General features: G+C 46.2%; 2 protein-coding genes across 7 annotated transcripts in view; one reads left to right on the forward strand and one right to left on the reverse strand.

Moving 5' to 3' along the window:
* Positions 1–6224, reverse strand: part of LRRC74B (leucine rich repeat containing 74B) — an 18122-nt gene extending 11898 nt beyond the window's left edge. For 4 of the 6 annotated variants that reach the window (XM_028709797.2, XM_028709798.2, XM_028709799.2 and 1 more), the window contains exons 1-5: positions 6070–6224; positions 4325–4475; positions 3889–4031; positions 3437–3569; positions 2372–2578 (exon numbers count right to left, since the gene is read on the reverse strand). In XM_028709797.2, coding sequence (XP_028565630.2) covers positions 2372–2578; positions 3437–3569; positions 3889–4031; positions 4325–4475; positions 6070–6180 — 745 coding nt within the window. In that variant the 5' untranslated portion in view covers positions 6181–6224. Of the gene's footprint in view, positions 1–2371; positions 2579–3436; positions 3570–3888; positions 4032–4324; positions 4476–5463; positions 5945–6069 lie in introns of those variants that run through there. The other 2 variants (XM_077920737.1, XM_028709800.2) reach the window with 2 other exon arrangements.
* A 1868-nt stretch (positions 6225–8092) lies between these two features.
* P2RX6 (purinergic receptor P2X 6) lies at positions 8093–25171 on the forward strand. Its single transcript, XM_028711160.2, has 12 exons — positions 8093–8903; positions 11701–11851; positions 12199–12270; positions 14190–14265; positions 15815–15908; positions 16653–16733; positions 18446–18587; positions 19741–19850; positions 20618–20711; positions 21361–21426; positions 21614–21691; positions 24128–25171. The coding sequence occupies exons 1-12, from the start codon at positions 8770–8772 to the stop codon at positions 24164–24166; spliced, it is 1137 nt and encodes a 378-aa protein (XP_028566993.2). The 5' UTR covers positions 8093–8769; the 3' UTR covers positions 24167–25171.
* Positions 25172–25527: the final 356 nt, after the last annotated feature.

Here is a 25527-nt window from a genome sequence, read left to right on the forward strand (position 1 = left end):
AGGTATTTGGAGGAAATTGGTGCAAGCTCGAGGCCCTCAAAGTTCTTTTGTTATCTATATAATTTTTATTAAATTTCCTGTTTTACAATTTCAAATAAACATTTTACATACTTAAAATATCAACAACTTCTCTTTCCGTGGTTCATTTCGCGTATCTTGTATCCCTGCATATTTTACAAAAACTATACCAATCAGTTTTCCATTATTACATCCATCAAAGAATAATTACACTGTTGAATTTATCTTAATGCTGCCAGTGTTTTCAGCTGTATAGTTATTTTCCATATACTCAATAAACTCGAGGCCCTAAAAGTTTTTAATACTGCATTGATGTTGTTTGTACAGTTCATGGATGAAAATCATTTTTATTATTGTCCGTATGTTTTCCTTTTTCCCTTATGTGTTGCGTGTGGTTTTTTAAATCGCAAGCCTGTGGGTAGGTGTCTTATCCGGGAAGTCTTTTTGGCTGTGAAGTGGGGTACAAATGCTCTAAATAAATAAAGAATATTAATAATACATAAAATTTAAAACCTCTTTTGAGTCCTACCTTTCTTCCTTTTTCTCTCTGCCTCTCTCTCTCTCTCCACTCAGCCTAGACTGTTGCTATTTCCTGTGCTCTCCCTCTCAATCTCTCTCTCTGTCCCCTCCTGTTTTCCATCAACTCCCTGTGACCTCATCAAAAGGTAAATGGGAAGGGAGAGAGACCTGATCAGCCACAGAAGGAGGTTTTCTTCAGTTAGGGAGGCGAAGGACAGAATGCCAAGCATCAGCAGGAAAGGAGGTGAGGACAAGGGAAAGGCAGCTGTAAGAATAGCAAAAGGGGACTGAGAAGTAGGAGGCAGTGACTACTATAGTACAAGAAATCCAGAACGGTGCAGAAATTTAAATAGCAGAAGAGGAGCTGGTACAGAAGATGAGGGAGAGGAGGAACAATCATGGCTGTTGCACCCTGGCAAATAATATTGACAGCTGTTAGCACACATTTGCAAATAACTACAAAAAACTAGATCAAGTGATATTTCCATCTGGAAATCCCTTTGCTAGCAAAAATATGCAGGTGAGTTCTCAAATGTAAATAGAACACAGCTCTTTGATCAAATATTAATTGCCCCTGAAGCAGACTTTGCCAGTCTGGTGCCCTCAAAATGCTTTGGACTACAACTCCCATCAGCCACAGCATCCTATGGCTGTACTGACTGGGCCTGACAGGAGGTTTTTTTGGAGGGGGTACAAAACATCAGGAGAATGCCAGGTTGGTAGGAGATCTATTCCCCTCCCAGATCTGCAATTCCCAGAGTGGTTTAACTGTCAATCCCTCTTCCCAGGGAACTCTGGGGAATGTAGCTCTGGAAAATGAATAGAGGTTTCCTGCCCAGAGATGGGAGCTTCATCTACCAGTGATGAATGGCAGATGAAGTTGATGGACTCTTTTTTTCACCTGTCCTGAATCTTCCACTGTTCAGCTTCATTGGATGGGTCCTGTATGGTTCTGGCATTATAAGAGAGGAAGGAAAACTCTCTTTGTAGAGTTTGGATCATCATAAAAGATGCAAGAGGAAATGATTAATAACAGGACCCACAAAGGGGAAGATGGAAGTCCAGGAGATTCCTTGGAATCTTGTTGTTATGATTTACCGTATGTTTTGCTCTATAAGACTCACTTTTTCCCTCCTAAAAAGTAAGGGGAAATGTGTGTGCGTCTTATGGAGCGAATGCAGGCTGTGCTGCTATCCCAGAAGCCAGAACAACAAGAGGGATTGCTGCTTTCACTGCGCAGCGATCCCTCTTGCTGTTCTGGCTTCTGAGATTCAGAATATTTTTTTTCTTGTTTTCCTCCTCCCAAAACTAGGTGCGTCTTATAGAGCGAAAAATACATATGTTTGATCTATGATTGTAAAATTTTAATCTGAAAAACCAAATCAATATTTATTTTTAAAAAAAAGGAATAGAGGTTTCCTAACTGCTCTCAGAACCCTTAACAAACTACATCCCCCAGGATTTTGTGGGGGAAGCCATGGCTGTTTAAAGTGGTATGATACAGCTTCCAATGTACTGTTTGGTGCAGATGGAGTAACACCCATAGCCCCGCCCACTCTTGCCCCAAGCTCCACCCACCACTGGCACGTGGCCTATAAGGGAATGTGTCCCTTGGGTTGAAAAAGTTTCCCCACTCCATACCTTCTTTCTTAAAGGGGAAGTTCAGAACAACTAAGTTTTCATCAACCTCGTGCCCTCCAGCTCTTTTGAGAGACTAGGATTTCCACCAGCCTCAGCAGGCAGAGCCGTTACTGTTGGCAGGGGCTGATGGGTGTTGTAGTCCAAAACATCTAAGGCCGTTCTCTGCCATTCTTTGCAAGGGAAGCTGCTATACCTGCCAGCTCTTCAAGCATGTTATGACTCAGATCAAGGGACTCCAGTTTGTTGTTGATCACAAAAGCATCTGCTAGGTATTTGGCCGCACGCTCATCTAATTCATTTCCAGAGAGCTTCAGGGTTAGTAGTGTCCTATTCTCCCCAAGCATGGAGGACAAAGCCTTCGCCCCTTTCACTCCAATCCTGTTCTCTGACAAATCAACATCTGAGAGGGAAGAACAAGACAGACTTTAAGCCCCGACTCCCACAAAATAAAACCCGTCTCTCATTTCAGACCCATTCCCCTTCCACCTTTCCAGGGCCTTCAGTTGGCCCCTTGAACAATCTCAGATCGGAGGAGGTCAAGAAGTGGTCAGCTCTGAAAAACTAGACGTGTTGACAGCTCCTCAAAGGAGAAAATCACCTCCCCTAATCCCACTATGTCATAAATAATATCAATTATATTATCTCATGGGCTCTGGAAAACAAACAAAAAAAAGGAATAACCACACTCAGGATACAGAACATAAACCCTGAAAGGATGGGTTTCTTAGGGCTGTTCCACTGCATTATTAGGTCTCACTGAGGGCTAGGCACCTGTATTTGTATTTATTTGTTACATTTATTTCCTGCCTCGTCTCCAAGCAGCTCATGAGGGTGTGTTTGGTTTTATTTCCTAACAACCCTGCGAGGTACGGAAGACTGAGAGACAGAGACTGGCTGAGGGAGACCTACAGAGCTTTGACTAACGGGGGATTGGAATCCTAGATTCCCAGGTCCTAGTCTTGACATTATAACCGCTCCTCCCAGTCTTCACCAATTTGTGCCCTCCAGATGTTTGGGACCGCAAATCCCATCCAAGCTAGCCAGCATGCCTATATGATGGGTGTGTGGCTGTTCTGGCTGGGGCTAATGGGAATTGTAGTCAAAAACATCTGGAGGATGCCAGGTCAGCAAACACCGTGCTATACCATAAAAAACCTCCATAGCAAAAGCAGCTGGAGCCTGTCTGTCACAAGGCCTCTATTTTGCCATGTCCTTGCTACAAAGACCCTTCTCGAACCCTCAAAATTAAGGGACACACCTGAAATGTAACAATTTTCCTTCAACATCTCGGCCACCGCTGCTGCTCCATCTCCATCCAGCCAGTTGTCACTCAGGTTTAACTTCACAATGGATGTGTTGTTCGCCAAGGAAGGAGCTAGAGCTTTGGCTCCCTGAGATACAGAAGAGAAAAGTGAAGAAATACGTGGATTGTCTATGCTGGATCAGGGCAAACTCCCATTGGGTCCGACGCTCTTACACATGGCTGTGGTCATAAGCACATAGGAGGAGCCAATGGCCCACCTAGTCCAGCTTTCTGTCCTCACAGTTGCCACCCAGATGCCACCCAGGACCTGAGCACAAGAGCACTCTCCCCTCCTGTGGTATTCAAAAGCTTTACTGCCTTTGACAATCAAGGCTAGCGCTCACTTGGGCTGATGGGACTTGTAGTCCAAAACGGCCCGGCCTACTGGGGCAGATGGGAATTGATACCTTGGGTCCAAGGCCGTAGTGCTTCAGGGTCAGTTCAGAATCTTTCATGTGGCATAAAAAATACGAGACAGGAACAACGCCGTGCATTCGGCAGGTGTTGAGATATTTGGCTTTTCCTGTTGGATCATGGGAGGTCTTAGAATCTAATGTCGGGAGGGAGAAAAAAGAGTCAACATAGGGAGGGATAAGAAAGCTATTTAGAAGGAAGGCAAGCCATTAAAGCATCTGCAGTTAATGGACAGTCCACCCAAGGGCATTGTGACCTTCGGAATCACAAAAGATGTACTGCATGTCACAAGGCGAGAAATAGTTATTTCTCCCTGTCTCATAATTCTAGAAATAGTGAGTACCCAATGAAGCCCAGCCAAAGGCAGCTGCAGTCCAAGCACATCTGGAAGGCCGCAGATCAGCCATCACCCCTTCCTCTAAGTCATACCTTCTATTTCAAGGTCTGTGTCCCAGTCTTCATCCCTTTCCTCCTCCTCCTCCTCCATCTCCTCTTCAGAATCGTTCCCAGCATTCTCTGGGGAACAGGGACCACTTTCCTCATGTATAGTCTGCGGCTCGTCAGCGGGCCTTGAAAAAGTCTGAGGAAAGACATACGCATAGGATTTTACTCCAAGCAAGTAGTCGTGTCAAAATTCATCTACTCAAACCCTGGGAACTAAGGAGAGAGTCGATTTGAAAACAATGATAGCAAACAGCCAGAGTGCTGAGTGATGAACTCGAACAATCACAGGAGGACATTGTTTCTGTTCAGACGTACTGAGGACGTGTTTTGGACTACAATTCCCATCAGCCCCAACATCATATGGCCATGTTGGCCCCAAACATCCAAGTGCTATTTTCAGGGACATCCCTGATTTAGAGAAGCCATCCCAGTTTCTGATTTGAACGTGGAACGTTCCACTTTTCTTGGGAAAAATTTCCTATTTTCATTGGAGAAATGTTGGGAGGATATGGTAGAATGTCCATATTTTCATTCGAGTAATGTTGGAGGGTATGGAGTTATCGGACCCCCTGAGCCATCTGAAGGCAATCCTGTACACAGAAGTTTTTTTAAAAAGTTTAATGGGTTTTTTTAAAATTAATTTTTTTAATTAGTTTTACATATAATCCCAATACGTAACATTGTATCCTCTTATTAAATCTCTTGGCTCAACCGTTTAGTTGTTTAGGCAAAAATGTTTAATGTTTTATTCTGTTTTTATATATGTTGGAAGCTGCCCAGAGTGGCTGGGGCAACCCAGTAAGATGTGTGGAGTATAAACATTAAAATTATCATTATGGATTAGGGATGTCCCCTTTTTCATCGGAGAAACATTGGAGAGTATGAGTTGCATCAGGTTGGGGAAGAGTGCTCTAAAGCAAGATTGGGGGAACCTCTTGCCTTCTAGATGCTGCTGGACTTCAACTCCTACCAGCCCCAGCCAATGGCCAGTGATGATGGCAGTTGTAGTGCAGCGACATTGAAAAAGGCACCTGCTTTGCTACCCAGATGTGGCTGGATTTATTGATTGAATCTTTTAAAATCTCACCTAGTCCAAAACTCTAACCACGGTATTCATAACCCACCTTTTTCTCCAAGCAGCTCAATTAATCTTCACAACAACCCTGTGAGGTAGGCTAAACTGGCAGTGAGTGACTGGTCCAAGGTCACCCAGTGAGCTTCACTGTGGGGGTATGAGCCTTGGCCTTCTGGGTCCTAGTCAAACACTCTGACCCAGGCATGCCCAAACTCGGCCCTCTAGCGATTTTGGGACTACAGTTCCCATCATCCCTGACCACTGGTCCTGTCAGCTAGGGATGGTGGGAGTTGTAGTCCCAAAACAGCTGGAGGGCCGAGTTAGAGGATGCCTGCTCTAACCACTATACTGCACTGGTTCATCCTTGATCGCTGCCCATGCTGGCAGCTGTGCATGATGGGAGTTGTAGTCCAATCGCATCTATAGGAATACTACAAGTGGTGTCATTCTGCCTATGGGTTTTTCCTAGCTGCTTATTTTTAGCGGCCCCGCTGAGAGAAAGGCGCTGCATGAGCTTCCCAGACCCCAGCCTTTCCCTCTACAACTACAATTCCCAGAAACCCCCGCGGTTCACGTCACACGCTAGTCCCCCGCCCACAGGCCTCCCGCTCCTCCTGAAGACCGCGGCCTTCTTCCTCGGTTCTTTTTTCCTCACCGCTGAGCCGCCGGAGGCCAGACGAGCGGCGGCAGGAGAACCGCGACTGGGAAGGCGATCCCCGACGTCGGTCTCCTGCTCGGGCACCGGCGACAGTGGCAGCTTCGGCATCGGCGCGGCTCGGGCCTAATCTACCCGCCTGTTGCCGTGGCAACAGCGTCGCGTCAGGGAGGGGCGGGCGCAGCACGGCATCGCGGAAGCCGATTGGACGGGGGAGGTGACTAGGCGAACCTATCAAGTATTTGTGGGCGACGAAGAATCGCTTCCGAGCTTCGCCCTGTCAAGCGGGCTTGGAAACTTTGTCCTGAGCTGCTCCGGGAGTCGCGAGTTCGAAACCCCGAGGCTTATTTCGAATTAAAATTATAATCTGTTCGGAAGCGGGGTTCGGGGTTGGTTTGCGGGGTTACAAAGCATTTTTATTTTATTACTATTTTATTTATTTTTTATTAATTTTATTTATTGAATTTATATACTGCCCTATACCCTGGGGGTCTCAGGGCGGTTCACAGAATAAAATCAAGATATAAAACCACAAAATGCCTAATAAAAATAAAAACAACATCCCAATAGCCCCCCCCCCCAGTATAATATTACTGTGAAGATGTCTTCAATAAAGGGAAATAAATGTTACCATTACATTTCATATGCCAGGATGCCCCTGCCCCCAGAAATCCAAAACACCAAGAAACGTGTAGTCATTTTAGTTTGTGATGATATTTCCTATTTTATTTTGCTATAATGGTCTTTAAAATGAAATTAAAAAAACATGCACCCTCTGCAACCGGTCCATGCAGAATGTAGGCACCCTATATATACAGTGGTGCCTCGCAAGCCGGTTTTTTCATCTTGCGAAGCAACCCTATTAGCGCCTTAGCGGATTAGCGCTATTAGCGGTTTAGCGGCTATTAAAGGCTTAGCGGCTAAAAGGCTATTAGCGGCTTAGCAGCTTAGAAAAAGGGGGGGGAAGCGGGGGGAAATTGCAAGACTCGCAAGACGTTTTCGTCTTGCGAAGCAAGCCCATAGGGAAAATCATCTTGCGAAGCAACTCAAAAACGGAAAACCCTTTCGTCTAGCGGGTTTTTCGTCTTGCAAGGCATTCGTCTTGCGGGGCACCACTGTACGGTATATAGAAATGAGCAAACCAGTGATATTTTAGGGAGCAGGTGCCTACATTCTGCATGGACTGGTTGCACGGCAACATGTGCAAATGACTTTAGATACCTATTGGGTCCATAAATTACCATATAGCATATACAGTGGTACCCCGGGTTACATACGCTTCAGGTTACAGACTCCGCTAACCCAGAAATAGTACCACGGGTTAAGAACTTTGCTTCAGGATGAGAACTGAAATTGTTCTCCTGCGGCGCGGCAGCTGCAGGAGGCCCCATTAGCTAAAGTGCTTCAGGTTAAGAACAGTTTCAGGTGAAGTACGGACCTCCGGAATGAATTAAGTACTTAACCCGAGGTACCACTGTATTCAACACAAAAAACAGCAACAATTTGTTGTTGACAAAGGGCAGCTGGACATATAAAGGGCCCTATTACCTTCAGTAGCTTAGGGCCTTGTCAAACCTAAATCCGGCCCTGGACGGACTGCCTCAGAAGGTGGTGGACTCTCCTTCATTGGAAGTTTTTCAGCAGAGGTTGGATGTTTTAGTTGAGATTCCTGCATTGCAGGGGGTTGGACTAGATGACCCTTGGATCCCTTCCAGCTCTACAGTTCTGATTCCAGTTAGCCCATAATAATGATTGTTATTATTATTATTATTATTATTATTATTATTATTATTTCTACCCCGACCACCTGGCTGGGTTTCCCCAGCCACTCTGGGCGGCTTCCAACAAAACACTAAAATATAATAACCTATTAAACATTATAAGCTTCCCTAAACAGGGCTGCCTTCAGATGTCTTTTAAAAGTTTGGTAGTTGTTCTTCTCTTTGACATCTGGTGGGAGGGTGCCGCTACAGAGAAGGCCCTCAGCCTGGTTCCCTGTAACTTGGCTTCTCGTAGCGAGGGAACCGCCAGAAGGCCCTCGGCGCTGGACCTCAGTGTCCGGGCAGAACAATGGGGGTGGAGATGCTCCTTCAGGTATACTGGACCGAGGCCGTTTAGGGCTTTAAAGGTCAGCACCAACACTTTGAATTGTGCTCGGAAACGTACTGGGAGCCAGTGTAGGTCTTTCAAGACCGGTGTTATATGGTCTCGGCGGCCACTCCCAGTCACCAGTCTGGCTGCTGCATTCTGGATTAGTTGTAGTTTCCGGGTCACCTTCAAAGTTAGCCGCACATAGAGCACATTGCAGATAAATTAAAAAACAAACAGTTAAAAAAATAAACAAGCAAACCCCAGGCATTTAATAATAATACGCAAGTCCGAGTGAAAGATAACCAGAGCATGTACCACTCTGGAGAGACAGTCTGCGGGCAGGTAGGGTCTCAGCCTGTGCACCAGGAGACAACAGCCATGTCCTTGTTGACCCTCCTTTCCAATTTTTGTCGCCCATTAGCAGGCCAGCTTTATTTTACCCTCCCATCCTTGCTGCTTTGGAAGATGCTGACACAGATCCTCACATCTTCGGCGTTTTCTGAAAAGTTGCCTCTTTGCCTGCTCTTCTCCACCTGGGCAGCAGGCCAGTAGGATGTGGCGTCCTCCGTCAGCTTCTGCTGCCGGGATTTCACAGCCAGCCGGCCGGCCATGGGGGATTCCTGGAGCCATTCCTGCTTCGGCTTTCTGGATTATAAGACAGAGAAGTTTGTGCTCACCAGGAATAGGAAGGTCGGAGTCTTGCACCGCCTGATCCAGCTCGGGATCGTGGGCTACATCCTCGGGTAAGAGCTGCAGAAGCAGCAAGACGCCTTCGAAATCGCAAGTCACTGACATATCTGAGATGTTGCTGGTGAGCTGGTGAATTGCTGCATTGGGTAGATTTACGGTCCTCAAGCCTGATTTCTTTTTTAAGTGCCCTAGAAGCAGCCTCTTTTGCAGGAGGAACTGCAGTCATGCAGGGATCCACTTCCTCACACATCCCACCTATGCCTGGGGTTGCCACATTCCTCCAGCTAGCCCTGCTCCTCTGCCTTTTAACGCTGACGTCGGAATTTTTGCCCAAACGAATCACAGTGGTGAAAGCAGGTAGATTGCTCGCAATCCCCAATTCGCTGAATGGGAAGCAACACACAGGCTTCTCCACCCTGGAACTTTGGAACTCCCTGCCTATTGATACCAGGCAGGCACCTTCTCTGTACTGTATTCTTTTTAATGTCTGCTATAAAAAAAAACATTCCTGTTTAGACAAGTTGACCCAGGTGCTTAGAAAGCTGGTACAAGTTTCAATTTGCTTTTAGTCTTTTGTTATTTTAACTTTTTGGAAATCTTATTGTTCTTAGTGATAATTTTATTGTTTTATCTTTTTTTGTAAACCTCTTTGAGGTTTTTCTTTTTACAATCAAGCAGTGTATAAATGTTATGAAACGATTAAATAATTTTATTTATTTCATAACATTCATATACCCTGGATTGTAAAAGAAAACAAAACCTCAAAGCAATTTTTTATACCATACATTTAAAGCCTTCCTCTCCCTCCCCCAAGCATACAGTGGTACCTCAGGTTACATACCCTTCAGGTTACATACGCTTCAGGTTACATACGCTTCAGGTTACAGACTCCACTAACCCAGAAATAGTGCTTCAGGTTAAGAACTTTGCTTCAGGATGAGAAAAGAAATTGTGCTCCGGTGGCGCGGCGGCAGCAGGAGGCTCCATTAGCTAAAGTGGTGCTTCAGGTTAAGAAGAGTTTCAGGTTAAGAACAGAACCTCCGGAACGAATTAAGTACTTAACCCGAGGTACCACTGTATTGGGAACTGCAGTTTACCCCTCCCAGCACTACAATTCCCAACACCCTCAACAAACTACAGCTCCCAGGGTCTTTTAGGGTTGGGCTTTAAATGCATGGCGTGGGTGTGTGGTGCCTGCAGCTCCCATGAGCCTCTGTCAGGACAGCCAGCGCTGAGTGAAGGTGGGAACTCCAGTCCAAAACAACTGTGAGGCACCGGGTTCAAGGAAGGCTGCAAAGGGAAATAGTTCAGGGCTTAATAATAATAATTTTATTATTTATACCCCACCCATCCGGCTGATATGAGTTATTGCAATCGTGCATGCTGAGGCTCAGGAATGGAGAAACTCTTCCAGACTGAGGGCCACATGAAAGTGGTGGGCGGGGCCAGAGGCAAAAGTGGGTGGAGCAACGAATGCAAATTTCCCCTTTTACAAGTCGGCTAGTTTCAACACACACTTGTGCAGCTCTCACGACCTTCCTCCCAAACAAGGGGCGTGATCAGAGTTCAAGACAGGCAAAACACACTCAAGGAGTGGATCTACACACAGGGAGAAAATGCTATAAAGTAGTCAGAAATTAAATTGTTATAACAAAAGGGGAAAAACCACTATAGAAAATAGCATAGAATTTTTTTTGCTCTCTGACGCCATCTGGTGTTGCGTGTTTATAATGCATTCAAGATGCTGTTTTCTGACTAACGTAGCTGAGTTCAAGCAGTGCATGAGTCAGGGCTGGGGAGACTTCCGGGGGCAGATAGAGAGGAGTGGAGGACCGCATTCTTTCCTGGGGTTTCCTGCTGCAGAGGACCTTAATGTCCTCTGTGGCCAGTGTGGTGTAGTGGTTAAGAGCGGTAGATTCGTAATCTGGGGAACCGGGTTCGCGTCTCCGCTCCTCCACATGCAGCTGCTGGGTGACCTTGGGCCAGTCACACTTCTCTGAAGTCTCTCAGCCTCACTCACCTCACAGAGTGCTTGTTGTGGGGGAGGAAGGGAAAGGAGGATGTTAGCCGCTTTGAGACTCCTTCGGGTAGTGATAAAGCGGGATATCAAATCCAAACTCTTCTTCTTCTTCTTCTTCTTAATGAACAGGCAGGCTCAAATCCATGCTTATTTATGGTATTGTAAAGTTGGAAAAGGCCTTCAAAAGGGCAGACTCCTTTGTATACATAACAGGTAAAGGGACCCCTGACCATTAGGTCCAGTCATGACCGACTCTGGGGTTGCGGCGCTCATCTCGCTTTATTGGCCAAGGGAGCCGGCGTACAGCTGGTCATGTGGCCAGCATGACGAAGCTGCTTCTGGCGAACCAGAGCAGCGCACGGAAAAGCCGTTTACCTTCCTGCCGGATCAGTACCTATTTATCTACTTGCACTTTGACGTGCTTTCGAACTGCTAGGTTGGCAGGAACAGGGACTGAGCAACGGGAGCTCACCCCGTCATGGGGATTCGAACCGCCGACCTTCTGATTGGCAAGCCCTAGGCTCTGTGGTTTAACCCACAGCGCCACCCGCGTCCCTTTGTATACATAGTCGAACACTAAATAACAGTCTAATCTCTGAAGGGATGAAAATGAGTAAGGTTGAGGAGCTTCTTGGTCAGGGTGTTCCACCACAGGGGTGCCACCACAGAAAAAGGCCCCGCTCCTTGCAGCCATCTGGAAATGCTGAGGCAATTTTAGCGGATGATCTCCAAGGGTGGGGCAATGTATCTGGAGCATGGAAGGAGGGTTCTTTTACGGTAAGTGTGCATATTAAGCATCTTGGACCCCTGTTCTTTCTGCTGCCTCGCAGGTGGGTGTTTCTAGCCAAAAAGGGCTACCAGGAGAAAGATACTGACCCTCACATCTCAGTCATCACCAAACTGAAAGGGATTTCGGTCACACGCGTCCGAGAGCTTGGGGACCGAATCTGGGATGTGGCAGATTACGTGAAACCCCCTCAGGTATCCTTTCTTGGGCCTTGTGGCTGCAAAAGAATTACCCATCTGGATCAGGCCATATGAAAAATTGAGACGGAGAAGTTTGTGGTAGTAATGCTACTACTAGGAGTAAAGTTACAAACAGTAGTAAAGTAGTGGTAAAGTTACTAATACTGGTAAAGTTGTGTTGTTTATTTATTTTAAAGTCTTTATACACCACTTTGTTTCTTAAAAATTCAGCACTGTACCATATAAGAACAAACAATAGCATTAAACCAAAGATAAAACCAAGAAGATGCATATCAAAACAAATAAAATGGGGCATTTAAAACAACAACAACTGAATGTACGTGTTTTGAAACATTTCATAGGGGGAAAACGTGTTCTTTGTGGTGACCAATTTCATTGCTACTCCGAAGCAAGTGCAAGGATCATGTCCAGAGGTACGTCGCTGGCTTTTCTTTATCGGTAATTATTTGCTTCCTCTACAGTTGCTGAAGGGAGGAACCTTTTGCAGCCAGATACGACTGGTGGGCGGGACCAGAGGCAAAAGTGGGTGGGGCAACAAATGTAAATTTTACTGTTGTACAACAAATTGGTTCCAGTGCAGAGGTCGCATCCACGGCAGAGATCACATCTGATGCTGTTCTCTATCCAGGCAAGTAGGGGTTCAAGGACACACCCCAGCCCCTGAAAAAGATATGGGAACTAGATTAATACACAAATAGAAAAATTATTAGAATTGGCACACAAATTCTTCCCAAGGATTGGACTAGAATTTGGGAATCACAACCCTTAAAATCTGTTAAGTTGCGGGTGAACACATCAGACGACACAGCGATTCTTCAAACAGCTCTTGTTTATTCACAGGCCAGAACAGAACTGAACTGAAGGGTTCAGCCAGCCTGCTTATATAGAGCTCCACTAGAACGCAACAGTAACCATTTTCTGTAACTATCCAATCACTGAATGTCACTTTCAATCCCTTATTTGCATATGTGGACCTGAGTGAAAACTATCTACAGTATCCCCCTGCTGGCCCAGGGTGAGAACTTCAGTACATAACAAAATCTGCTTTCAGTTTTCTTGCAGAAAACTCATTGAAACTCATTGAAATTACTACACAGGTAGTATTGCACTCTTTTGCAAATGTCAAAAATATCATTTAATTGTTGGAGGGGTTGCAGTAGTTGGAAGGGAACCCGAGGGTCATCTAGTCCAACCAGGGGCAATTCAGGAATCTCAGCTAGCTCATACATGATTTTACTTGGACTTTGTTATTTTAACCCACGTGCAACAGTACACATTCTGTGTCCCTACTTTAAAGTTTTGTTTTTCATCTTTTGATCGCCATCAGTTATTATAATTGTCCTCTCTGCTTTATATACAGTATTAAACGAAATGAAAACAAACCTTTATTGTTTTTAAAAAGGACATGTCCCAGCTAGACTAAAACTCTTGAGGAGAGTGCAAGGCAGGGCCTAGGAGAGACATGGCCTGGAAGGGGTTGTGTGGCTTCGGGGGGGCCAGATAGAGAGTTCTGGGGGCCACATTCAGTCTGGAGCTCCCCCACCCCTGCTGTGCAGTTTGACCTCTCTGCCCGAGCCCCGGAGAAGCACCTCTCAACCATTCACCTGCTCTCAGCCCAAATCATAGACCAGATTGCCTCATTGTAGGCATCACAGAGCCTAGGGCTTGCCAATCAGAAGGTTGGCGGTTCGAATCCCTGCGACGGGGTGAGCTCCCGTTGCTCTGTCCCTGCTCCTGCCAACCTAGCAGTTCGAAAGCACGTCAAAGTGCAAGTAGATAAATAGGTACCGCTCTGGCGGGAAGGTAAACGGCATTTCTGTGTGCTGCTGTGGTTCGCCAGAAGCGGCTTAGTCATGCTGGCCACATGACCCAGAAGCTGTATGCCGGCTCCCTCGGCCAATAAAGCGAGATGAGTGCCACAACCCCAGAGTCGGTCACGACTGGACCTAACGGTCAGGGGTCCCTTTGCCTTTACCTTTAGGTATCACAGCAGCTTATTCTGTGTCGGTTCAAATAATCCAACATCAGGCATCCCCAAACTCGGCCCTCCAGCTATTTTGGAACTACAATTCCCATCATCCCTGACCACTGGTCCTGTTAGCTAGGGATGATGGGAGTTGTAGTCCCAAAACAGCTGGAGGGCCGAGTTTGGGGATGCCTGTCCAACATCATTGCATCAGCAAGGGGACGGCCAACTTGCCCTGAGACCCTGGGTCAGGTCTGTGGGTGCCCCTTTCTGCTAGAGCTTTATAAAGGCATGCCAGGCAGACCCTCTCACAGAGGTCCCCTGCGTATGATTTTCCTTCTCAACAATTGTCTTCTCCTCCTCCAGCATCCTTCCATCCCTGATGGGAATTGCAGGAAAGATGAGGACTGTTCGCCAAGACAGCCGGTGGTCCATGGAAATGGTAAGGAGGTCTGTTTCAGTCCTGGTCCCTACCCGCTGCTCTCCGCATCACCCATATCTGAACGCCGAATTTAGCACCAGTTTCTCAGCGGTTACAGCTTGCAAGGTTCTCTCTCTTGCAGCAGGGGGAGCCATTTTCCATTTCACCTCAGGGGTCAAAATGTACTGGGCCGGCCTTCCAATGGAAGTTGCAATCCAAGACTATCCTAAGGGCACCGGGTTGGGGAAAGCTTCCCTCTTGTTTTTACATTTCTCCTCTGCATCCTTCCCTCCATTCCCCAAAAGCAGCCAGCCGTGCCACAAGTTACAAAAACCGCTCGATTTCTTACTAGCAGCCTTGTTAGCTGTTGTTGCTGAAGGATTCCAAACCAGTGGTGCCAATTGGAAATCAGTGCAGTTTATGTTGGGGATAATTCAGACGGAAATTCCCAGGTGTCAAAAAAGGCTATTTATGTATGCCATTACTGCAGCCTGTGTTTTGTTAGCCCAAAAATGGAAAGCGAGCGAGGTCCCGACTAAAGAAGAATGGCAACTTAAATTGATGGAATATGCACAGCTTGTGGACCTAACATATAGAACAGGAGAACAAGAAGAACATAACGTTTAAAGGAGATTGGAAAATGTTTATTGATTATATGGGGGGGAATTATGTACACTTGAAAACATTGGCAAGCATTAAGATAAATTCAACAGTGTAAGTAAGTTTTGATGGATGTAATAATAGAATATTGAATGGTTTAGTTCAGGGGTCAGCAACCCGCGGCTCCGGAGCCGCATGTGGCTCTTTTACACCTTTGCCGCGGCTCTGGGGCGGATACTAGCGAGGGGAGGAGGCGCATTGTGTGCCCCGACACTCCCCACTGTTTTAAATGTCGCAATGGTTTTGCGGCTCCCAGTTTTTTCTTCTTCGGTCCAAGTGGCTCTTTTTGTCTTAAAGGTTGCAGACCCCTGGTTTAGTTTATGTAAACTATGCAGGGATTTATGTTATGCAAAATGAACCATGGAAAGAGAAGAAGCCATTGATATTTTAAGGTTGTTTAAACGAATATTCTAAAATGTAAAACAGAAAATTTAATACAATTTTGTGGGAAAAGGAAACCAGTGCAGTTTGGAAAAGTTCAGTCAGCCACCTTGATTTAAACATCACCCAGTTGTATCTCAGGAACCAGCAGGCAAAATTTGGCCACATTATTCCAAGAGGTGTCGAAATGCATAGCATAGCAAATATTTTCTAAAATATATAGTAGATGAAGCCACCTCATACTGAATTAAACCATTTGCCCATCTAGCTCAGGATTATCTGAGCTTTTCGGGGTCTAACGGGCAAATACGTCCATCTCAGTATCTCTCAGCTTCTACTTTTCCCAATTTCATTTATTTAACAGCATGCACATACAGCTTGAGTGTCAGAAAACCTCTAAGTGGTTTCCCAAAATATAGGCTAAAGCAATACTTTACATGGGGGAGTTGGGCTACAATGCACTTTAAAAGTAATAAAGAGCTTCGGTAAAAAGAAGACATAACTGAGATGTGGTTCGGTTCTCTTGCAGGAGTAAAAACAGGGAAGTGTGTCCCGTTTGGTGCATCCCATAATACCTGTGAGATTTACGGGTGGTGTCCGGTGGAAAACAAGACCTTGTCCAGGTATTCAAGTTGTCCTCTTTGATCCTGTTTCAACGGCTACCTGTATCTCTGTCCCCCAAACCCACCGCAAGTCAGGCAGACATCTTCAGCTGGGGAACAGGCAGTAGCTGCTAACCAAAGAAGAAATTTGGTTGGGAGAGGTGGCCCCTCCCACAAGGTGTATTGCTGGTCAAATAGGCATTGCAGGGTTTTTTCCAGATGATACCAAAAGCCTTGAGAACCTGTTTAGCCAGAGGGAAAAGTAAGGCAACTGCATCGCACTTGGTACCAACTCCTCTTTCAAACCACCTTCAAGGGCGGGAGGAATTAACACTATTTTTGGTCTCCAAGAGGGAACTTTGCCCAAATTATTTTTAAAAATGAAAACAAATTAAATACTTGTTTAGCTAAGCCTAACAAATATGTAGGCTGGTGCCATTGTTTTTAGCTAATCTTTGATTTTAATTACTTTTTGAATGTTTTAGATAGCTGCTTTTAACTGTTTTATTGATTCGTTCTTTTATAAACTGCTTTGAGGGGTTTTTCTACTTCTTACAACCAAGCAACATATAAATGTCATGCTGTATGTATAAGTAAATAAAGAATCTGCCACCACGTATTATCAGACATGCACCGGACACTTCAATTTCTCATGGAAAGGTAGCTTAACTTATTCCCCAAGAGCCTGCAGGTTGTAAAAACCAAATGGTTGCATTCCTTCCACGAATGCGTTCATAAGGCCCACCTATTCTGTTTTCTACCTAGGAAACCACTCTTGGCTGAAGCGGAGAATTTCACTCTCTTTATTAAAAACACTGTCAACTTTACCAGGTTTAACTTCTCCAGGTAAGGGCTGAGATCTTTAAAGCAGGGTGGGAACGGTTTTCACAGAGGGTTTGGGATACTGTTTGCAAACAGGAGTGTCAGTCATGGCACCAACATCCAGCCCGCTGTTGACACAGGTTAGATAGGTTGTGCAGGTTTCTGTATGGTCTATAAACTCTGCAAAGTTTGTAATAGTGCCACAAAAGATCTCTTCAGGTCCTTGCTTTTTGGGATGATATTGTTTTATATTGTATTGCAGGTGTTTTTGTTTTGTTTTAAAGTTTTTATTTATGCTTTTCAGGTTTATACATTTCAATAATTTTACAATCATTTTAACATATCAAAGTCTGACTTCCTTCCCCCTCCTTCTGCGGTTCTTTAAATTAATTTTTTTAAAATATCTTCTGCATATCCAAATTCATTTAATTTGTTCATTTAATTATCTGCATTGAATATATACTCTTTGGAAACTGCAGGTTATCACAATAATCCTGCCAATGTTTTTATCTGTTTGTAATTTATCTATTCAACAAACCATTTCTGTTCTTTTATATATATAAAAAAAGTTTATCTTGATTTCTTATTCTTCCAGTAAGTTTCACCATTTCTGCATTTTCCATACGTTTTTGTATCCATTCTTCCTTTGCTGGGACTTCTCCTTCTTTCCATTTTGGGGCGAGTAGCATTCTTGCTGCTGTAGTAGCATATATAAATAAATTTCTATACGATTTAAGTAGTTCTGTCACTATAATTCCCAGTTTTGTGCACTATATGATATGGCAGCATTTCAACTTCATGGGGTGTGTCTCCATGTGCATGGTATTTGCTGTTTTGGTCGACTGTTTGGTGACTATTTTAGTATTAGGTAAAGGTAAAGGGACCCCTGACCATTAGGTCCAGTCGTGACCGACTCTGGGGTTGCGGCGCTCATCTCGCTTTATTGGCTGAGGGAGCCAGCATACAGCTTCCGGGTCATGTGGCCAGCATGACTAAGACATTTCTGGCGAACCAGAGCAGCACACGGAAACGCCGTTTACCTTCCCGCCGGAGCGGTACCTATTTATCTACTTGCACTTTGACGTGCTTTCGAACTGCTAGGTTGGCAGGAGCAGGGACCGAGCAACGGAAGCTCACCCCGTCACGGGGAGTTGAACCGCCGACCTTCTGATTGGCAAGTCCTAGGCTCTGTGGTTTAACCCACAGCGCCACCTGCGTCCCTATTTTAGTATTAAGTGGCATATAAATAAAGGAAGGGACGCGGGTGGCGCTGTGGGTAAAACCTCAGTACCTAGGACTTGCCGATCGCATGGTCGGCGGTTCGAATCCCTGCGGCGGGGTGAGCTCCCGTCATTCAGTCCCAGCTCCTGCCCACCTAGCAGTTCGAAAGCACCCCTAAAGTGCAAGTAGATAAATAGGTACCGCTTTATAGCGGGAAGGTAACGGCGTTTCCGTGCGCTGCGCTGGTGCTGGCTCGCCAGAGCAGCTTCGTCACGCTGGCCACGTGACCCGGAAGTGTCTTCGGACAGCGCTGGCTCCCGGCCTCTTAAGCGAGATGAGCACGCAACCCCAGAGTTGGACACGACTGGCCCATACGGGCAGGGGTACCTTTACCTTTACCTTTAAATAAAGGAAACAATTCAATTGCAAATAAAGGTGCCACAAGGCTCTTTCTCCCAAGCTGCTATTACAACAGATTTCCGAAAGACTTTAATTTTTCTCATGCTTTCATTCAGGACAAACACGCTGAAGACGACGGATGGCTCTTACTTCAAGGGGTGTCGATATGATGCCGTAGATGACCCTTATTGCCCTGTTTTTCGCATTCGTGACATGGTTGAGGCAGCTGGGGAGAGCTTTGAGGAGATGGCTCACCTGGTAGGTCTCCCCTTTTGCTTCAGCAACCCATCCCACAAATGCAAGCGCGGAGGGCCCAGGGCTCTTTGGGAACTGCTTCCCTTCCAGGAAAACTCCATTAACTCCAGGTCAGATTAACCTTAGAAAGGGAGTGAGGTGGCTTATGGGAAATGGATGAAGTCCCATCCAGCAGTGTTTCTGCCATTGCCATAGCAGAGCGATTCAGCATCTGCTTTGCATACAGAACATCCCATGCCCAGCCCTGGGCAGCATCTCCAGGTAGGAATGCCTCCTGCCTAAAACTCCGGAGAGCTGCTGCAAGTCAGTGTAGACAATACTGAGCTAGGTGGACCAACAGTCTGATGCAGCATAAGGCAGCAAAAAAAAGCTAACGCCATTCTAGGCTGCATCAACAGAAGTATAGTGTCCAGGCCAAGGAAAGTCTTACTCTTAGCATATGGTTACCAGATTTTTTTCAATGAATCCGGGGACATATTTTTTTTGGAAGCTGAGTAGCAACAGGGAGTCAGTAGTGGGGATGGTGAGGCAAAAGACCCTGGGTCCAAGCACACATGCATATTGTATAAAGGTGCAAAGCCCTTCTTTGCACGCTGTGAAACAAATGCACAGAGTTTCTTAAAAATTGGGCAACTGCCGCCCGCCCGCAACTCCCAAACCTCTTCCGATCAGTCAAAACAAAGGGGGAAGGGGGCAGGAGATCTGTACCACCGGACGCCCCCAGTTTCCCTTTTGGCAGTGGTGGCGGCAGTGGCAGTCAGCAGCCCAGAGCACAAGACATATCATATAGGGTCTTCTGGCGAGGAAAAATGGCGGGCGCCACAGTTGTGAGCATAAGGGAAACCCTTATGTTTCCCTCCCCTTATGGTCTTGATTTATCAGCTACTTTAAAATGAGGCTGCATTTTAAATTGCATTTTAGCCTGTATTTTAAATTGGTTTTTTTTCCCTTTTCCTCCCCCCCCCCCTTTTCCCCCTATTATGTTTTTACTGTGATTTTATTGGTGTTAGCCGCCCTGAGCCCGGCTCTGGCCGGGGAGGGCGGGGTATAAATAAAATTTATTATTGTTGTTGTTGTTTGCTCAATACTAGTAGATCCCAGTGCCCTCTGTTCTTCTCCCCCATTAATCTTGTGGCATTTGGTGGATCCCACACAGGGGGGCGCTATCGGCCTGCGGATCGACTGGGATTGTGACTTGGACCAGCCTCGTTCCAGATGCAGGCCCTGCTATTCCTTCACTCTGCTGGAAAAGAAATTCAACTTCAGGTGGGCGCAGCAGCAGGCAGGAGGGTGCGAAGGAAGCAGTGCGCAAGCCAGCCGTTCTGTCTTAAGTAGGGATGCGGGGCAGGGGGAGGATTCAATTCTGCTTGCATTTAAAGGTGAACCCGCCCAATTCACCCTTATTGAAACAGCACATGAAACAAAACACAGCAACCCTTCGGAATCTACACTTCTCTGAAATTTGCAATGCCGAGAAATGTGCAGAAAAATGTATATGTTAGCAAAAAAAAAAAAAAGAACATACGCAAATGCACCAGGGGAAACTACTTCACAATAATTTGTATATTGGGGGAAATTGCATATGTATTGGGAAAGAGTTGTGCTAAAAAACTGAGGCTCAGTGGTTTAGGCCACAGCGCCACCCGTGCTCCTATACCTTCCTATTCAGACAAGCCTTTGGAATCTGAAGCGCAGGTGATGCTGTCAGGGCAAACGGTGTTTTAATAGCTGGTTCCGCATGTGTTCTGATGTATTTTGATGGTTGTTTTTAGCTAGTTCATTGATATTTGTACTTGCATTTCGTTATGTTGCTTTTAAGCCAACTTGCCCCCCAACTTGGCAGAAAGGAGGGATATGAATATAATCAAAAACTAAATAAATAATTTGAGAGGTCAGGCACTCCTCGCAGTATCTTGAACCCAAGTCGTCAAGGGCCCTGAAGGTTGATACAAGAACCTCAAACGTGGTCCAATAGCATGTGGACCAAGCCACAGCTTCTGCAAGTACGCTGCTCATCCGCTTTCTTTCTTCAGAACCGCCTCCTATTATCGGGACCCCCTGAACCGGCAGTCTCGGAGCCTGTTGAAACTCTATGGTATCCGCTTTGACATTTCGGTCCACGGCCAGGTAAGGACCTCTGAGGCCCCATGGGCAGCGGATCCCTAGGGGAGGAGGTGCTCTGCAGGGATCCCATTCATAACCCCCCAAGTGTTAGAAACTGAGATATGAAAGCTAGGAGCTAAAGGGCACCTTAAACCGAAGGTTATGGGCGCAACAACGGAATGTCTAGATGCGCTTTTTTAATAACAAGAATACAAAGCTGAAAATGAGTGAACTGCAGCTAAAATATTATGTTCATTTTTCACACAGTCTACTCCTTCCCCTGCCCACCCCCCTAATATTCTGTTGCGCCACAGGCAGAAAGGGGGGGGGGGAGAGCTTATATTCCCAATTATTTGTGCCTTTCATTTACCAGAGAAGCTCAGTGCACCAGTGGCTTGACTTAGTAGGGTGACAGCTTTCTATATAATGCAGGGGAAATCCTTAACTCACCAAGTGTTTGAGACCCATTGGCTACCCTCACCTGGTTCAGTCGGCCAGTCGAAGCCATTCCCAGGGTTTGATTTCTGTCGCATGCTGACAGCTTCTAAGAGCCACAGATGAGTGCAGGGTGGGGATGAAAGATAGACAAAAAACCCCAGAAGGAGTGCAACATGTGTCCCCCACCAGAGTTACTACCCCTCCCCTAATACCGTACACTCTTTTTATTACTCAGGCTGGGAAGTTCAGCATCATTCCCACCGCTGTCAACTTGGGGACAGGAGCTGCCTTCCTTGGAGCTGTAAGTATGACCAGTAGAGTAAAAAAAGGCCCTTTTGAACTACAACTCCCATCAGCCCCGGGCATTTCAGCTGTATGATGCCCCTGGGGCTGATGGGAGTTGTAGATCCAAACAAACAGAGAGTGCCGTCTTGGCCAAGGCTGGTCTGGATGCTGAATGATGTCATACTGGACTCTTGCCATCCTAGGCTGCCGTGGTTTGCGACCTCGTCCTGCTGTACCTCGATACGAAAGCCGAATTTTATCGGAGCGAGAAATACGAGGAGGTAACAGCGATCGGATGTGGGCTGATCTGGCCTCTTGCTTTTGTTTATGTGGATGCGGCTGCCTTTGAATTCCCTCTCTCTCCACCATGCCCTTTGCTGTAAACATCCCTCTGCTGCTGCCTTGCCTGAATGCTCCGGTTCCGTCCCATTTAGCACTCGCTGTCACGCCCCATCGTCCCACTGTGGGGAATTGCAACCTCAGCAGCCCCTCGTGCTCCCTGGGGACTGGCAGCAACTGGTCAGGGATCTTGAGAGGGATTGTGTGTCTGAAGATGTCTGGCTCCCCAAGCCTTTCCTTAATTTTGTTGGGGGGGTGTCCCTGCTAAAAGCAGAGGGACACAGGTGGCGCTGTGGTCTAAACCACTGAGCCTCTTGGGCCTGCCGATCAGAAGGTCGGCAGTTCGAATCCCTGCGACGGGGTGAGCTCCTGTTGCTCTGTCCCGGCTCCTGCCAACCTAGCAGTTCGAAAGCACACCAGTGCAAGTAGATAAATAGGCACTGCTGCGGCGGGAAGGTAAACGGCGTTTCGGTGCACTCTGGTTTCCATCACAGTGTTCCGTTGCGCCAGAAGCGGTTTAGTCCTGCTGGCCACATGACCTGGAAATCTGTCTGTGGACAAATGCCGGCTCCCTTGGCCTGATAGTGAGATGAGCACCACAACCCCACAATCACCTTTGACTGGACTTAACTGTCCAGGGGTCCTTGACCTTTACCTTTTACCTGGTAAAAGCAGGCTTTTCTGCACTCTAAAACACAGCCCTCAGATCATGGGGGCAGATTAAAAGTAAAACAACACAAGAGCCTGCTGGATCAGGCCAATGGCCCCTTTAGTCCAGCATCCTGTTCTCACAGTGGCCAACCAGATGCCTCCATGGGAAATCCACAAGCAGGATTTGAGCACAAGAGCCCTCTCTCTCCTGCTGTTTCCAGCAACTGGTATTCAGAAGCATTGCCGCCTCCAGCCACGCAGTGCCTCCATTAAGCCTGATCTCCCATGCATTTGTGTAATCATGCTTAAAAGCCATCCAAGTTGGAGGTCCTTATGGGAAAGTTCCACAGTTTAACTCTGTGCTGTGTGGTGTAGTGGTTAAGAGCGGTGGACTCGTAATCTGGTGAACCGGGTTCGCGTCTCCGCTCCTCCACATGCAGCTGCTGGGTGACCTTGAGCTAGTCACACTTCTCTGAAGTCTCCCAGCCTCACTCACCTCACAGAGTGTTTGTTGTGGGGGAGGAAGGGAAAGGAGATGGTTAGCTGCCTTGAGACTCCTTAAGGCAGTGGTGTCCAAACTTTTTTCAAAGAGGGCCAGATTTGACGAAGTGAAGGGCTGTGTTGTTGAGTTTCTTTTAGGATTGAAGTTGTTGAGGGTTTTTTGGGGATTTTACCCCAGGAAATAAACTGCCACAGAGGCCGGATTAAACCGACCAGAGGGCCGGATTAGGCCCCCGAAACAGACTATGGACATGCCTGCCTTAAGGAGAGTGAAAGGCAGGATATCAAGTACAAACTCCTCTTCTTCTTTTTCACAATAATATTTATTATTTTCCATACATAAACATAACAGAAGAAAAAGTTAACAATAATAAAGGAAAAAGAATGAAACGGGGGGGAAAGAGAAAAAGAAAAAAGAATATAAAACATAAAATACAACAAATCACCACATAAACTAAAACTTTAATTAAATAAAATCCATCTTCCTAAACATATTATTTGACTTCCTCAAATCTCTTCCATCTGAGTTTCTTAGTAGTTACAGTGGTGCCTCGCAAGACGAAAAGAATCCGTTCCGTGAGTCTCTTCGTCTAGCGGTTTTTTCATCTTGCGAAGCAACCCTATTAGCGGCTTAGCGGATTAGTGCTATTAGCGGCTTAGCGGCTTAGCGGCTATTAAAGGCTTAGCGGCTTAGCTGCTAAAAGGCTCTTAGCGGCTTAGAAAAAGGGGGGGAGCGGGGGGGAAATCGCAAGACTCGCAAGACGTTTTCGTCTTGCGAAGCAAGCCCATAGGGAAATTCGTCTTGCGAAGCAACTGAAAAACGGAAAACCCTTTCGTCTAGCGGGTTTTCCGTCTTGCGAGGCATTCATCTTGCGGGGCACCACTGTATATATAGCAGTTTCCAATATCATTATTTCATAAAACCATATCACAGTCCAAACTCTTCTTCTCTGTCCCAAATCGTCCAAAATTCACCTTCATTGGCTCTCCATGAGTTCTGGTGTTCTGAGAGAAGGAGAAAAACTTTTCTCTATCTGCTGTTTCCCTCCCTGCCAGGCATGCTTTGGTCCCCTTCTATCATGTCTTGCATGCCTTTTCTCTAAACTAAAAAGTCCCAAACACTGCAACCTTTCATTAGTCCCCTTCTTCATTTTGCTTGCCCTTTTCTGAACCTTTTCCAATGCCCACAGCATCTTTCTAATATGTTCCCTGTTCTACTTTTCCAGGCAAAGCCACCGAAAACCAAAGTTGACGCAGCCACCTAGCCCTACAGACCACGGGCAAGAAATCTCAGGAGAGACCCAATGTGGGATAGGTGCTCAAGCAGACGGGCAAGATCTCTCCTCCCTGCTTTGGATGCATTTGGCCCTCCAGGAAACCGAGACTTTGGTGTCCAACTGGTGTACCTCTTTAAAACAGACTCCTCCAACCAGGTGCTTTGGACTACAACTCCCATCAGCCCCAGGGCTGTGTTGTGTGGGGTTGATGGGAGTTGTAGTCCAAAACCTTCAGAGGGTAGCAGCAACACAGAGGTGGAAAGCCCCAGGGCGGCCTTTCCCAAATAGATGCCTTGCAGAGATTTGGTACTACAATTCCCAACAACCCTAGGAGTTGTAGTTTGGGGAGGGCTGGTATAAAGGGTCTCAGATACCAGGGTGGGGGAAGCCCATCAAACCCACCCCTCTCTCTTCCTCTCTTCCTCCCTCAGATATATATATTCCACTTGGAATTATTATCAGCCACACTTCTCTCGAGGGAATCAAAACCTCCCCACATCACATCAGTTTATCCTCCTGCTTCTGCCTAAAGATCACTTTGAGATGAAACCTGCTTTTTTCACCCTTTGCTACGGGACTTGCAGGTTTTCTTTACTTACGTGAGGAACTTGTGCGTTTTCTGGGCGTTTATTTAAATTTATAGCCCACCACACCTCCCTGAAAAGCGTACATACGATGAGAAGGTCCCTGCATTGCAGCGGGTTGGACTAGATGACCCTTGCGCCCTTTCCCGTTCTATGATTCCGTAAGGGTCTCTCTCTCTCTCTCTCACTCACTGACTGTAAACTGTGTATTGGGGCACGTGGCGACAGGTGCTCCATTAAGTACTCAGGTCCCAGGTCGATTAATAAAATGAATTAATTATTATTATCACCACCATCAGTTTATTAATCACCTTCTACACAATCCTCTCAAGGCGATGTACAATAATCATATAAACAGTTTAAAAGACAGACACACACACACACACACACATTCCCAGAGTGGTTTAACAATCAATCCCTCTTCCTAAGGAACTCTGGGAATTGCAGCTCTGGGAGGGGGAAGAGGGACTCGCCTCATAACTCTCAAAACCCTTAACAAGCAAACACATCCCAGGACACTTTGGTGGAAGTATCAAACAGCTTCAAATGTAGCCATGCTGTGCAAAGGATAAAGAGGAGCATCTTTGATATACAATGAATCACGTGCAATGGTGATGCCCGACGCAGCTCTGTAAGGAGGGAGTTCCACATCTTTAGGGTTTGCCTGCATATTTATTTCTTATTTCATTTGAAATATACTCGGAGTCGAGTGTGGATTTCATGCTCTTTATTCAGCTCATAGTAGTGAGGAATGCCAGTTCCCCC

This window comes from Podarcis muralis, chromosome 16 (genome assembly GCF_964188315.1).
Source record: "Podarcis muralis chromosome 16, rPodMur119.hap1.1, whole genome shotgun sequence".
Classification (NCBI taxonomy): Eukaryota; Metazoa; Chordata; class Lepidosauria; order Squamata; family Lacertidae; genus Podarcis; species Podarcis muralis.

Coding starts and splice junctions, on each gene's coding strand:
- P2RX6 (XM_028711160.2), top strand. CDS start 8,770: ATGGGGGATTCCTGGAGCCATTCCTGCTTCGGCTTTCTGGATTATAAG. Junction 19,851..20,617: donor GAAAAGAAATTCAACTTCAG/GTGGGCGCAGCA, acceptor TTCTTTCTTCAG/AACCGCCTCCTATTATCGGG. Junction 21,427..21,613: donor GAGCTGCCTTCCTTGGAGCT/GTAAGTATGACC, acceptor TTGCCATCCTAG/GCTGCCGTGGTTTGCGACCT.